Raw genomic sequence first — 14786 nt, 5'->3', positions numbered from 1 at the left:
ATGATAAAAAGGAAGAAATAATATTTGAATTGGTCACAAATTGAAGACACTAAAGAAACTAAGCCTCATGACTACAAATACTAAAAAGTGCAGTTTTCCATATCTTTTCAGTCAACATAATATTGATTTCTGTTTTAATTTAAGACTTGTCAGTTGTCAGGTACCAAATCCCTTAATCACAGGAAGGCAAATCCAAAAGAGAGTATTTTCCCTGACAAAGTACCAAAATGTTGTTTAACTTAAAGTCAAATATTCATTTTGTTTTGAAAGTTAAGTTCTGTTTGTAGTTACTGCGTGACACAGAGACGCACATTTTTAGGCTATTGATTTCTGTTGTGCTTTTTATTTGTCATATCATTTTTATTTGTTCTAATATTATTTACTTATTTATTTATTTATTTATTTTGTTGGTTAGTCATGGCCTGGCGCTGGGATGTTCTGTTTAGCCTAGGAAGGTCTGTGCAATTGGGGAACCACCACCATCAGGAAATCTGCTGTTTTTTTGTTTTTTTTAAATATTTTCTTTTCCTGGAAAAAAAAATAATTTAGGAATAGATTATTTTGAAATGAGTTTGTACTTGTCTCCACTGCTAATCGGTACTCATTTGATGTCAGCTCTTTGTTCTTAGAAAGGGACAAAGTGACACAGAAGTGGTTGCTAAGCATTTTTTATTATTTTTCACTATGTAAGGAGCTGTAATTTTGAATATGCGTGTGCTCTGGATGAGCTAAACGGCATTTAGTCTTGGTGATGGAATATCACACAAGCTTTACCTTTTGCAGTGATCAGTATGCAAAGTCGCTCAGTTTTGTACTTTGGCAGTGTTTGGGAAGTGGTTGACATGCTGCCTGTCACGGTAACACACACTGCTCTGTTGTTTCCCCAAACCATCCACCTCTTCCGCCCAGGGTAAACTGAAACAACCAAGATTAGTATTAATCCCTCTTAATGCAGTGGCTCATAATATAGTCATTAGGTGACTTGAGACTAAGCCATTCCACCTAACTTCTGAGATTTATTAAACACACACAGAGGATTTGCTGTCAATGCTTGGTGGGTATGAAGCGAGCTTCACGTCTAAAAACGGTGCTATCAGCCTATTAATACTGATGAGGTGTGCTGTGAATTGTTACATTCAAGTGAGGAGTTAGCAAACCGAGGCAGGGATGAAACGGGATGACTTGGATGTCCTCTGAATCCTGCCTCCCTGTACTTGTTTTACGATCCTGATTATGTTCTAAAAGCAATTAGATGTCTTGAATTAAATTATTAGCGGTCAAAACCACTTAACATATCCAACCTAAATGTGGAGATGCAAGATTTTCAACATAAGCAGTGCTTTAAATAACTGTTACATAAAGGTAGATTGATGGAAATGTGTAATCAAACGAGCTGTATCTGAATGTGATATTTACGTATATACACGTGTGTATATGTATATATGTATGTGTATGTATATATGTGTATATGAAAATATATATATACGGCCTCTGTGCTGGTGGTATTTTCTGCCTTGTGTGAACAAAGTAGAGTCAGCCTGTACAGTGCATGGTTTCTGGAATCCCTCTTACTCCCCTGGGAATGCCATTAGTGGAGAGCTGAAGGAGTGCAGCAGGTGAAACAAATAAGAACGATAACACGGACACAGACACACAGACTTTCACCAGAGCTTTGTCTGCTTTGCCTCAGTGTTTTCTTTTTTCCTCTCCCTACATATCATATTTTGGCCTCGCGTCTCTCATTAACTCTTCCTCTTTGCCACTTGGTATCCTTATTGTTGAAGTATGTCTTGTCCTTCTGAACAGGAGTATTGTATGACTAATGTGGTATTTCATAGATAACACGATCAGTATTTTAATGCAAAAGAAAAACAAACAATAAAAAGTAGTGTGTTTAATATTGTGTTATTTGAAGATGTTTTGAGCCTAAATTTGACCATAAATATGTGACTTTTCTACCAACCAGTGGGTGGCTTTGGACTTCTGAAAAGGTTCCTACAGTTTTTCTTTGTTGTTGCCTCAACATTTCTCTGGCTCTTCATCTTTTTTTCTTTGCAATTGCGAATATGGTTACTCTTCAACCTGTGAAGTCATCCTAACACGCGCATGTGTACTGGGTCATCCAGCTTAACGTGGTCACACACAGCCTTATTTTATACCACCTCAAACCCAAACAGTGGGATTTCCTAGCTTTGTCAACCTCACCCAACTTTTTATCTCTGACACACACTGCGATTGTTATGGCTGCATGGTTAAAAGATGGAATAGAAGTGTGAGTCTTGGTCTCCACTCTTTCTTTTTCTGGAATTAGAGGTGATAGTATGAACCAGTTGCATGTGAGGGGCACCTCCTTGCAACAGCACAAGCTAGCACTCACACATTAAGATGCAATGGAATGATTTGGATTTGTTTCCAGGCAGATCATCTGATAAAAGTGTAGTGTTTATATCCTGTCTGTTCCAGTGGAGTTGAAATTAATTTAGCTATGAAATAAAGTCATGATATCCTGATGAATTATTTCTCACAGTGTTATCAAATACTCCTTTCCTATAATACCCTACTTATAATTTCTCATACTTTCAGCAATGTTACATTTTTTAGAAGTACACTGAACATGAAGTATGCCCGTCATTTGCAGAGGGGACAGAAGGCTGTGAAACACATTAAGTGGACATTGGGGGCTGGCCAGCTCCCCACTGGAATAATGCAGTGTCTGTGCAAAGTATGCGGCATAGAAAATAAATTTTATGTTCAGGATAACAGGTGCAAAGCTGCACAGTGGCTGACACTATGACCCAGACAAAGTTTGGTAATGAAGTCATGTTCTTTTGAATGCACCTGCTTTCTGTTTTGAGAGACAATTTGGCTAAAGTTTCTTTTTTTTTTTTAACATAATACTACATTTTGGGAAAATTCTTCTTCTTTAATGGCACTGTTTTAGAAACTGTTTTTTTTCAGAAGCAATCTCCCGTTACACTGGCAGGGGAATGGGTGACGAACTAATCTTCTATATCAGTTACACTTGTGGCATGGACAAAATGATCTGGATCTTATTTATTTATTTATTTTCAAGTTTTTGGTTAGCTGTTGTTTCCTGGCAAAAACACTTATTATATATGTGGAGCACATGTGGTCCTGCATGTGATCCGGGAAAGCCGAGGATTGAACCACAGAGCTACAGCCGCCTTAAACAGAACACTCACAATAAATTTGATCAAAACAAATATTTGAAAAATAAATTTGTCAAAACAAGTTGACTAATTAATTTGCCCCCATCTACCTGATGCCTGTTCATATCTTAATAGAGAACAGTGTACTCTCATTTTACAGTCCCTGAAACACATCCCCTTTGAAAGATTTTCAGTCTCCAGTATCTCTCTGACTGGAGCACGCTCTCTTGGGGCCTCTGAAATTATGATACAACTATTTACACAGGAGTAAAAGTCCTTTTCATCAGTTGACAGACCCCTAATGAGCTGTGCACATGTTGTGTCATTTCAGAAAGTCAGATTTGCTTGAACTCCTTTCTTCAGTATGTGCCTGTGTTGAATTCTGTTGTTGTTGTTGCATATTCTTCTGCAGACCCAGAACCTTCAACATACTGCTTAAAAATGCAAATTTGTGCTTCGGGAGTGGTTCACATTTAATGCTTAAAGGGATAGTTCGCCTCTTTTGACATGAAGCTGTATGACATCCCATACTAGCAATATCATTTATGAACATCTTCTTACCCCCTGCTGCATCCTGTGAGCCGAGTTCCAGCTGAGTTTTGGCGTTGACGAAGGTAGTCCAGCTAGTTGGCTGGGGCTTAAAAAAATAAAGCGTTTTGCTTCTCAAAACAATATGCGTTCAAAAGAGTAATACATTTGCATCACTAAATTGTTGTCCAGGAAAAAGTCAGACCTCACAATCGCTTGGCCCTATTTCCTCTCCATTCGTATCACTGCGTGCTGCCGACTGCCGAAAGCCGCGCCTGTTACAGTGTTTGCTGCTCGGAAGCAGGGAACTGCTCGGTCTGCACTTCGGTCTGTACAGTCTACACAGCGAACTATCCCTTTAATCTTTCTGTCAATAATCTGGTTTCCGGATAAATTTGTCTGTACTGCTGTCAGCCACGCTGAAAGAAGTACAAACAAGACATTTCATTCCTTTTCTTGCCATTTTTTAGCCATGTAAAGTGCATGAGCCATTTCTGTTTAGAGCTCTTTCTTACCCAATTCATCATCTAAACATCAGAAATTAAGTATTTAGTGTTAAACGAGGGTCTTATTTTTTCTTCCTTATTTTTTTTTGTAAAGATTATTGATTAGATGAAGAATGACAGTTGGTTACCTAAGCCCTTTTTAGGCTGGTCACAAAAACCTCTGACATCTGGCTTTTTAGTGCAGTGTAAAGTGTTTAGTTGTCATTCAGTCGTGCATCAAGTGACTGCTGCGGTCCAAGGTTTTTATTGGCTCCAGCACGGCATAACGTGAATAGGAGTTGCAACACCGAGGTATACACAATAGTTTTCACTGAGGATGCTGTGGACGAGGCCACAAGAAGCTCACCTTCTTTACAGAAACGTAGTCACTGAGAATAACGTCTCATGTGGAAACTCTGAAACTGACAGTAACAACTTGTTGACGAAAAGAAACTTTTCACTTCCCTGCAAGACAGCCTGCAGGTCACTCCCAGTCCTGTCGTGTGGGTTTGACATTCGCATTCGTGGTTCCATTAAAAATCCTAAACTGGCCTGATTATTCCAGGGTGGCTGAACACGGTGTGCAGGGTATAGTGTAATGCCATCCCCTAAAGGCACATTTAGTAACTTTGGTCACTAAAAATGATCACTACAAAGGGTTGCACCACATGAGGTATATGTGTCCATTCCTCATTTCTATTTAAGATGTATTTCCAAGTTTATTTTCTTGTTTTTAAGCTTTGTTTCTTTTGTTATCATCTTCGTGGGTGACATCTTGAGGGAACAAAACTTAATCGGCACTTGCCTGTTGATTACTACTGCCTCCTTTCTTATAAATTTCAGATAAAGAATCATCAAGAAAAACATGAAGCCGACTAACAATAAGATGAGCATATGCTGATTTTGATCTTACTAGTAGTGATGTGTGGACCAGGCACGATAACATGACAACCATTACATGTTTCCGGTTTACATTATATGATTAGCACAGTTTTTGGTATATGGCAGCAAACATACTGACACTGCAGCCCTTTTTGCATATGGACTCATCCTTATCAATTAAACAAATATAAATACATACAGCAAGCTGATTTTGTGGAATCATCTGAGAAAGGTTTTAGCTACAACATAAGCTGCATCCACAACATTAAGTTGAATGTTCTGCATCTGACTATGGCTCAGAAAGTCAAGTGAGAAAGTAAACAGTTGTCTAATGCAGAAGTGACATGGTATAAAAAGCTACGATAAAGCTTTTGACCTAACTGCTCTGACATTTTTCTGATTTGAGTTGTTTTTGAAGGTGAAAAATGTGCTTTTCCATGGTGGCTCTTCCCCCTTCCAAGAGGCTTTTAGCTGGGCTTGCCCATCACAATTTGTTTCAGTAGCTGAGACGCCGACTACTAATAAGAACTTCACAAAACCCACCTCAAAATGTTAATAATAATAATAATAATAATAATAATGAAGCAAATTCACCAGGAATAACATGAGCAGATTGACGAATGAATTCCTTTTGCTTTCTGAACCACCTTTATCTTCCAAAGTAAAACTTTGGAACACACTAAAACCAGTCTTTTTGGAAAACATTTTGCACCTTGAAGATTAACTCTTTCGGTGCCATTGACGTCTATAGACGTCAATTTAAAAAAAACCGTTCACTGCCAAAGACGTCTATAGACGTCAATTGCGTTTTTTAACGGAGCGGGCTGGGGGACAATCTAGCGGAGTTCGTCACTAAATCTTAGGCTTGTAAACACTAAACAGAGAATATACTGGCAAAATTACCCGCTAGGTGGCAGCAGTGCAACTATGCACAAAAAAAAAAGAGCTCGTTTTCTCCATTTTTTTGGGTCAAAGAGCTGTTTTTGGTGAAACCAACCTATGTTCTACTGTCTATTACTAAAAGACTGAAAATGGTAGAAACAAACTTTTTTTTCCTGATCAAAGAAGAGAGTCTAGTCTTTGTTTTGGTAATTTCGGTGTGTACATAGTCATAAGACACACTTTTCTGTGGGTCTTGGAAAATCAGTCAAAATACTGAAAAACACTTGGCAGTATGGGTGTCTCTGCACTGAAAATGGCTGGCAGCCAATGAGTTAAGATTACTTTATTTTCATGTAGTCATTGTCACACGAAAATTACTCCTCCACATTTGACCCATCCAGGTTGGCACCTGTTGAACACACTCATGGAGACAGATGCCATATACACCGGAGCGGTGGGCAGCCATTCACAGCACCCAGGGAGAATGGGGGTACGGTGCCTTGCTCAAAGGCACCTTGGCCATGGCAGTTCACCAATCTTTTGGGCAGTGAGAGTGGGAATGGAACTGCCGGCCTTCAGGTTGTTGGACGACCCACTCTCACCACGGCCGCTCATAGACTTTTTCATAAACTCATGTTTATGTGCAGACTGGAGAACCAGAGTTTTTGGCTTCCAATATAAGATCAGAATATGATCATAACAAAATAATACTAATAATGATTAGATCACCCATCAGTGCTGTCATAAAAGGAAGTATATTAGGCAAGGGCGGATAACCTATGACAGCAAAGGACAAGAATAGGGAAGGTAATGGCACTTGTAGCCTATGCTGTCAGCTGTTACTGTGGAAATGTTCTGGTTGTGTTTCTATGCAGATAGGTGCTATGTGGACATGATTTTTTCCCTTATTTCCCCTTATTTTTTAGGAAAGGAGGAGGGAAAAATACCCATGTTCATGTGTACTTGGCCTTTGTTTATGGCTCAGAAAAGGCATTAAAGTGTGCCGTAGCTCTCACACCTTGGATCTTTTAGCTGCATTTGTAGGCTGGTGTTTGTTGGCAGACAGCAGGAAAGTCTGGGTTTTTGCCATTGTATTTCAAAAATTAGTAGCAACTGTTTGTTTGCTACTTTTCTCTAGAAGCAATGTAAATACGTCTTTCGATAAACATAGTGATTGATTGATCAGGCTTTGGGACCGTTGAAAGAATTGTTATTCTGTTGGCTCTCTGCTTTCTACTCCGTCTTCTGTCCTCAACAACCTAGTGAGAGAGCTTGTGTAAATACGAATGCAAACTATATTCTGTGAAGCCCATAAGGAAATGCACTCCTGCAGTGGTCATTACAGCAGTCCTCCCAAGCATTTGGAAAAGTTTTAATTTCTCCGGGGCCTTTCAAATTGCCTGTTTATGTTCCGCTGAGGCATTGATCACGGCATCTATAAAATACCAGTGTGGACCCATGAAATGACTAGATGGAGCTCCATACAATTGTTCCATCCTAATTGCCCCCTTGTACAAGTGTCAATTCCATTCAGAAGAACACAGGGACCAGGAGCAGAGAAGGATGAATGAAAATAAAAAAAGAAATGCTTGGGGGGGGGGGGGCAGCAGCCTGGAAGGGCTGACATTTATCAAACTTCTCCCGACAGTTGGATAGAATTACTGTAAAGCAAGACTTTGTTCAGCAGATGAACATGAGAATTCTCTCTGGATTTCATTTAGCAGTGCTGGTCTTGTTAAAATGTTGTCTTTCTTCTAAATACAAGGAGCCTTGGCATTGTAACCAAGGACTCTGAATTTTAATGTTAGCAGCCGAAGAGGTCCAGATCAATAACCATCAGTGTTTGGTTTTGGGCCACTGCGTCGGTCAAAGGGGGGGGTTACCCCTCCTTTTTCTGCTGTGTATCCTCTTCCTTTCTCTGTTGCACTTCAAAGAAAGTGTCTTTCTATTGCCCGTAGTTTCACTAAAAGCTTGAAAACTGTATTACAGTTAGGATCTGTGTCTATATGCCTATCCGATAGTTCACAGATGGATAAAGGCCATTCATTTTTAATATCTGCTGAAGTCTGCACGTGATTGCATTGATATTTGTATGCCTCCCCCCCCTTGGTTTTGTGTACATGTACAATAAAAACAATTGTATTCAGTTTTCACGTCAAACATTGAGTGGCCCAGCCTGCTTGCTCGACCCCGTTCCTTTTTTGGCCTGGTTGTACAGGGTTACAGTACAGTGTTGTTCTCATTCACATCCTATATGTTTCTATCATACACTGATAAGCCCAGATGTGGGGTTCAGTGTCTTCCCCAAGGACATTTGAAAACGAACACGACAAACATGAAAGGTCTAGCGATCCAACGACACACCCTCTGATTGGTGAACAACTGCTGAACTGATTAAGCCATGTTGGCATCTGTTTGCCAACTTATCCACTTATCGAGTTGCAGTCTTGATGCCATAAGAGCGCCATCTGCTTTGATGTGTCTGCATTTAAAAGATTCCGTAACACTCAGCTCTTTACTGCTGTGATTCTGTAGAACACAGGACTGTTTATATAACTTTGAAGATGCTTTGAAGTGACTCCGCAGTTTAATTATCATATGTTTTAAATAGAGACAGTCTGATTGGGTGTTAACTACAGTTTTTCTTTTGTCTGGACAGTAAGGTACATTTGCACCTCCGATTTATCTGCTGCTGTTGCTCCCTGTTTTCTAAACCTTTTCTGCTTCAGTGCCAATAGATGTGCATGTGTTAAAGATGGGTGCTGCTTCGCTGTTAGCCTGCCTCATCCGGAGATGCTCTCCTCGGGGCAAGGGTTCACCCCTGCCTCCCCTCTCCATCTTTGTTGGGGTCATTTAGGGAGGTAATCCACACATGGCTGGGTTACTCTCACTGAAACCCTAAGCAAAAAGATGGGGCTCGACTATGGCAAGGGTAGATGGGATCAGACTCACCATGAATTGTGGAGGGCTTCAGGAACCTTTTGTAAATTAAGCTTAACTTTCAGTCGGACTAGTATGAATTGAAATCGGCGCTTTTACACGGCTACAAATCACACACCGCCCTTAGATGGCAACATGCACAGCTGGGTGAGCTATATTAATCCTGCTTTTTTTTTTGCCTTCAATGTCAGCCAGAGGTCAACCTGGTTATAGAGTGATTGCCTCACCACAACTGCAGCCTTTGTTATTTATTTCACTCCACTCCAAAAGCCCAGGAGATTGAGTTGAAGTGTAGAGCCTGCATTTAGACTTTATTTAAGAAGATTGGTGATGGCCACCGACAGACTGCTCCAGTCAGTGCTGTGTTCACCGATGGCCAGCCAGATCAATACAACACAATTGAGTTTTCCAATCTGTGGTCTTTGGAAACTCAGCCATAGCACTTACAGGGTGATCGCCTCTGATGAAGTCTTCATCAGGATCTATTGACAGATTCATTTGAGCACCCTCCTTCCACCCTTACTACATGCTTTTTTTCTCACTGTAAAGTAATGGGACACTAAAACCCCCTTTAAAAAGTTTTCTCCCAGCTGATAGACAGACCAAATCAGCAGAGCTCTTTCTCTCTCTCACAAGTTAGAACCAGTTTAGATTTTGGTTAATTCTCAAGTTTAAAAAAAAAAAAGTATTTATTCTATCTCTCACATTTTTTTGTGTCTATTTTGCTCAATTTACGCTTTCTGTCACCCTACTGTCATTAAACCAAGACTGTTTAAAGATTTCAAATTTGACAATAACTTGAATAAAATACCAGACCAAAAAACATTGAGTTAGACTGAAAGTAATAGATTTGCTTTACAAAGAAAGATCTTAAGAGGACCTGGAAACTGATAAAGGGGCTGTGTGAATTTCTGAATTATTTCATATATGATGTCTAAACAAGCCACAGGAGTATTGGATATCAGACACTAATGCACAGCGGTCACATCTGCGCTTTTGGAAATTGGTTGGACACTGTCCTCTGTGCTTTTGATGTCCAAATTGTTGTCTGGAGTAAAGCTTTTCTTGGGAAAGCCATAATCCTTGCAGTATTGCTGTGGCAAGCAATCCTCTGGGACAACATATCATAGCAGCATGCGTGACTCCACTAATTTTCCCCACTGTTGTTTTACCTGTTTTGTATTCCCCCACCCCCCACATGGATTGCATGTTTAGGTTTCCCAGACTAAAATGCTCAGTGAAGCCTGAGTACCTCCTGCAGCTTAACCTTCAGCTGTGTTGAGCTAACTGTAAAACTCAGCGGTGGAGCGTTGTGACACTGATGAGTATGATTTGTTCCTGATTTGAACTATACTGTCATTTTTTTTAAAGACTTATTATTTGAAGTTTCTAAACATATGTATTTATTTGTATAATCTAGGGCTGGGCAACGATTAAAATGTTTAATCTAATTAATCACATGATTTCCCTGATTAATCACGATTAATCGCATTTGTACGCAAAATCCCAAAATTAATTCAAAAGTAGTGTATAGCTTTTAGCATTTAGTTTTATTTTAAGTGTGCTGCCATATGAATGAAAGTACCATAACATTTGTTGTGCAAACACACTTTTAACATCAGCATCTTTCTGTAGTTTTTATGTAGAAGCCTCGCTCCACTGTCTGTTTCCTTGAATGACTTGCTGCTATCAGTTGTGTGTTTTGCCTTTAAGTGATATTTTAGGCTGGAACTACTACGGTGAGAAGACAATTCAACTTGGCAGTGTTTACAGATGACTTTTTGTTCTGTCGACTCCGCCGTCTGGAAGAACTTTAAAATGAAAATGGCCGAGTAAAAGTTCCGTACCCTTCTCCATGTTTGGTGGATCCGCCGATTACTTTCTTTTCCTGTTCCACAGCAGACAGCAACAGACTTTTACAAAATAAAAGCCTGTGAGCGACACACTTTTACAATAATAAAATAAATGATAAAACAGGGGTGGTCCGTGGTGTAGTGGGTTGAGCAGGCACCCCAGAGGCTATAGTCCTCGCTGCAGCTGTCCCCGGTTCGAGTCCCACATCAGACGGCCCTGTGCTGCGTGTCGTTCCCCCTCTCTCTGCCCCCTGCTTCCTGTCTCTCTGAACCTTCCTAACCATTAAAGGCACAAAAGCCCCCAAAAATGTTTGGTTTTTTTATTTAAAAAAAACAAACAAAAAGAAAACATGCGTTAATGCGCGATAAAATATTTAATGCGTTAACGCGATAATAACGAGTTAACTTGCCCAGCCCTAGTGTAATCACGATTATAGAAATGCACAAACGTCTTCCCAGAAATATTGAATTGTGTCCCATGATTTTTCCCTGTTTGTCTTGCCTAAGCAGCATGGAGGTATGTACGGTTGCAGCCTCCTGTGATGTTATTGCTCACTGATCTGGCCTTCTCGGGGCAACAGAGCTGTTTAAACAGATCATCATATGAGTGCAGGGGAAAAGTACATGACACTCAACACAGCATTGTTGACCGATCTGCTCTGGATTGTTTTGTGATGGCAACCTTCCCCTTGCGCCTTTAGCGTGGAATGCAGAGAAATGGGAAGGTAGCCCAGGCTTGTAGGTAAAAACTGCATTTAATGTGGGTTGCTGTCACAGTTCAAAATGCATCTTGTATATGATTTTGAGTGCTAAACTGTCCAACCTATTGTGAGATACGTCTATAAAAATGAAACCTTTCTGTATGTGTGTTTGCCTGACTACGTGTGTCTTCTTCTTCTTCAGAGCTGTGTGATATTGAACCCAACCTTTTCCTAAGGCCGTTCCTGGAAGTGGTCCGCTCTGAAGACACCACTGGACCAATCACAGGCCTCGCTCTTACCTCTGTCAACAAGTTCCTCTCCTATGGCCTTATTGGTAAGAAATTTCTCACTTGATTTTTGTCAGCCTTTTATCCTAAAAGAGTTTTGGGAACAATGTTAAAAAGCTAAATAACTATTAGATAGCAGCTTAAATTCAGAAGTAAATAAGACAAATGACATGTACATTAAAGTACATTAACTCCGTTTTACTTTTCTTATTTAGAAACAAAACGTTATGGTAACGCAGATTTGAAAAAGGTGCTCTGTAAAATCTAAATGAAAATAATAATTTTATCATCATTCATCCATCCTTCTGTAGCCTGTGTTTGATTGGGAGTCGTTCCAAGGCAACAAATGTTGACATAAAGAAATGACATTTTGCTGAGCTGTAGCTCAGGAGGAAGAGGAGGTTACTAACCCCATGTTGCCTCGGATGTGTTCGTTTGTGTATGAATGTGTGCGATAGAGAAATAGCACTGCATAGCTTCAGACACTGTTAAGACTTCGAAGTGCTACATGAGTGTGTGTGAATGTGGATTGAGGTGGGAAAGTGCTTTAGATGATCGACTTGACTTAAAAAGCGATTTATAAGTAAAGTTGATGTACCATGTTCCAGCAAAAAAAACTTGAGAATTTATTTTCTTCTTTCCAAAATTTAGAATTCTGAGAATCTTAAAAAAATCACTGTATGTTTGGGCTAAAGACCGAAACTGAGGGGCTGTGATCTTGTAGCTGTAATTCTGTACTGGTTAGAATTCCCATGCACTGTCAACACATGGCAACAAGATCTAGAGATGCTGCCGCTTTTTCCGAGCCAAAGCTAATACTGATGGACTTTTCTGTGGCCTGGTTAATCAAATATTGAAATTCCTGAAATTCCTAAAGAAACGTGTGTGTTATCAACCAAATATATGAGAGAGCTAGCACCATACAGTTGGGATGCTGAACTCTGGTACAATGTCTTGTTTTGTTTCTCCTGAGTTCCCAAACCCTCACTGGAGAGTTGGTTCAAGGTGATGAAACACAATGATAAACAAACACTCCTTAATGCCATGTGTGTATTGGGCTATGGCTGGTGATCACATGCTTTTAGTCACAAGTCACAGATCACGTTTTCATATGAGATTGTGATTGGTGGAGCTCTTCCAGGCACACGTAATCATAGATCATTTAATAGAGTTGCATGATTCTGAGAGAAGAAAAAAATGAAACAGATGCAGTTTTTACTGCAATGTTGCATTAGAAAAGAAATGAAAACAAATAAAAAAGCCTTTTGAATGGCAGTGAAGAGGAAGAATATTGAAGGACTGTCAGTGAGAGACTAATGTATGAAGAGAAGATGGGATCCAGCATTTGTGTAAAATTTTGGTCTATATGTTCTTTGTGGAGGCCCTGCTGTCGCTCACAGTGCATTAAAAACCCTTATCTTGATGTGTTTAAGTTCATTTGCCCGATGCAAGCACAATGTCAGCGTCAGCATCATCTTGACCCTTTTGAAAGGTGTTTTTTTTTTTCTTCTTCCATTTTTTTTCACGTCGTTTTGTTGGGAAGCTTGTTTTGGGCAGTGCTGTTGCTTATTGTCAGGCCAGTCCAGGAATTTCAGCAATGCTCCACTCTCATAATTGTTTCAGAAGCCAACTTGTGCGGGTGTACATTCAGGACTGCCTGTCCTCATTAGCCTCATCACAAAAATATGGCCGAGTGTCTGCCAGTTGTTGTGTTAAGTGTGAAATGAGCATGCATCACCAGATGTTAGTTTTGTTAGTGGGGGTTGAGTCAATGTTACAACACTGCCTAAACAGCTGCAGCTCTTATTGAACAATGGAAGAGCCTGAAATGACAGCAGTATTAAGAATGTTACCTAGAATGTTCCTTGCATTTCTGGCCCCCGTTTGAACGGTTTGCATTCTTCTTTGTGCTATAGAATAATGGAATGGCAAAGCTTAAATAAATGAAAACCTTTCTCGACTAAATAAGTGTTAATTTGTTGTGAATGTTGGATTAAAGTGGATACGAGCAGCAGTCATTGCCTTCGATTCACACTCGGGTGTCCAAGAGTACATGTTAAAAGGACTGTTATCCAAGGCACACATACAGAATATCTGTTCAATTATCACATCACAAATCCTAGTCCTGGTCCCAGAGCCTATGTCTGCCTCTTCAGACCTGACACCAGCTCCCTTAATCCGGCCAACCCCCACTTGGAGGCTCTGGCACCACCAGCATCTCATCAGCACCGTTCTAAGAGGTGCGTCCCCCTGTCCATGCAGCTCTGGTGCAAGTTAAATGTTCTCATTCTCAACAGGAAACTGGGGCATCCCAGTATGAAGTTAGGCATATTACACTCACCAATCATTTATTTTAGCCTTTTTTTTTTAAACATTTTTTCATGGTGGGGTTAAGGTAGGCCTGCAAATTGGCAATTTTGAGTTCAGAGTATTGAAACTTTATTTGGTGAAGGTGTATAAACTCTTAGAGGAGAGTGTGAAATTACATTTTATGAATATGCAAATGAACTGTTTATAGATGTAGATTTTGACGGGGATTGTTTTCTATTTTACATTTGTTCGTTGTTTTAAAAATAGTTTTAAAGGTACATATTTTATTCAGTATTTTCTTTTTTTTGATAGCTGCAACTTAAAGCATGCTTTGATTGTTTGGGGAGTAGAAAATAAGAGAAGAGAGTAGACGTTAAAAAAAAAAGGAGGTAGGGAAGCAACAAAAAACACCTAAAACCTTAAGCAGAACTGGGACCGTAACCCACGCCCATTGTCTGTGGCCATAAAACAGCCAGTGTGATGGCTGTGCCGTAAGATCGTTCCAGCAAGTCAACTTTAGATGGTCGACCACCACCCAGGCCACCTCTGGAAAAACACAACCATCCTCAGAAATGACAGATGAAGGTAAGTTCGTAAACTGGTGTTCCTTGTAAGATGAATGGATGGAAAACTGTTGTGGTCAGGTACTGCCATCTGCTGGCTGGAAGTAACTGAGTTGTCCTTGATGAGCAGCTTTTGCTCCTTTTCTTTGATGGGTTCAGATTTTCTTCAGCAGTTTAATTTAGAA

The 14786-nt window shown here is 40.0% G+C and overlaps 1 protein-coding gene across 5 annotated transcripts in view; it reads left to right on the top strand.

Moving 5' to 3' along the window:
- Positions 1-14786, top strand: part of gbf1 (golgi brefeldin A resistant guanine nucleotide exchange factor 1) — a 104563-nt gene that overhangs the window by 33633 nt on the left and 56144 nt on the right. For all 5 annotated transcript variants that reach the window (XM_075481972.1, XM_075481982.1, XM_075481964.1 and 2 more), the window contains one exon: positions 11644-11775. In XM_075481972.1, coding sequence (XP_075338087.1) covers positions 11644-11775 — 132 coding nt within the window. The remainder of the gene's footprint in view (positions 1-11643; positions 11776-14786) is intronic.

Source organism: Odontesthes bonariensis, chromosome 2 (genome assembly GCF_027942865.1).
Source record: "Odontesthes bonariensis isolate fOdoBon6 chromosome 2, fOdoBon6.hap1, whole genome shotgun sequence".
Lineage (NCBI taxonomy): Eukaryota > Metazoa > Chordata > Actinopteri > Atheriniformes > Atherinopsidae > Odontesthes > Odontesthes bonariensis.
The sequence above is the reverse complement of the archived record's forward strand: the minus strand, read 5'-3'. Positions and strand labels throughout refer to the sequence as shown.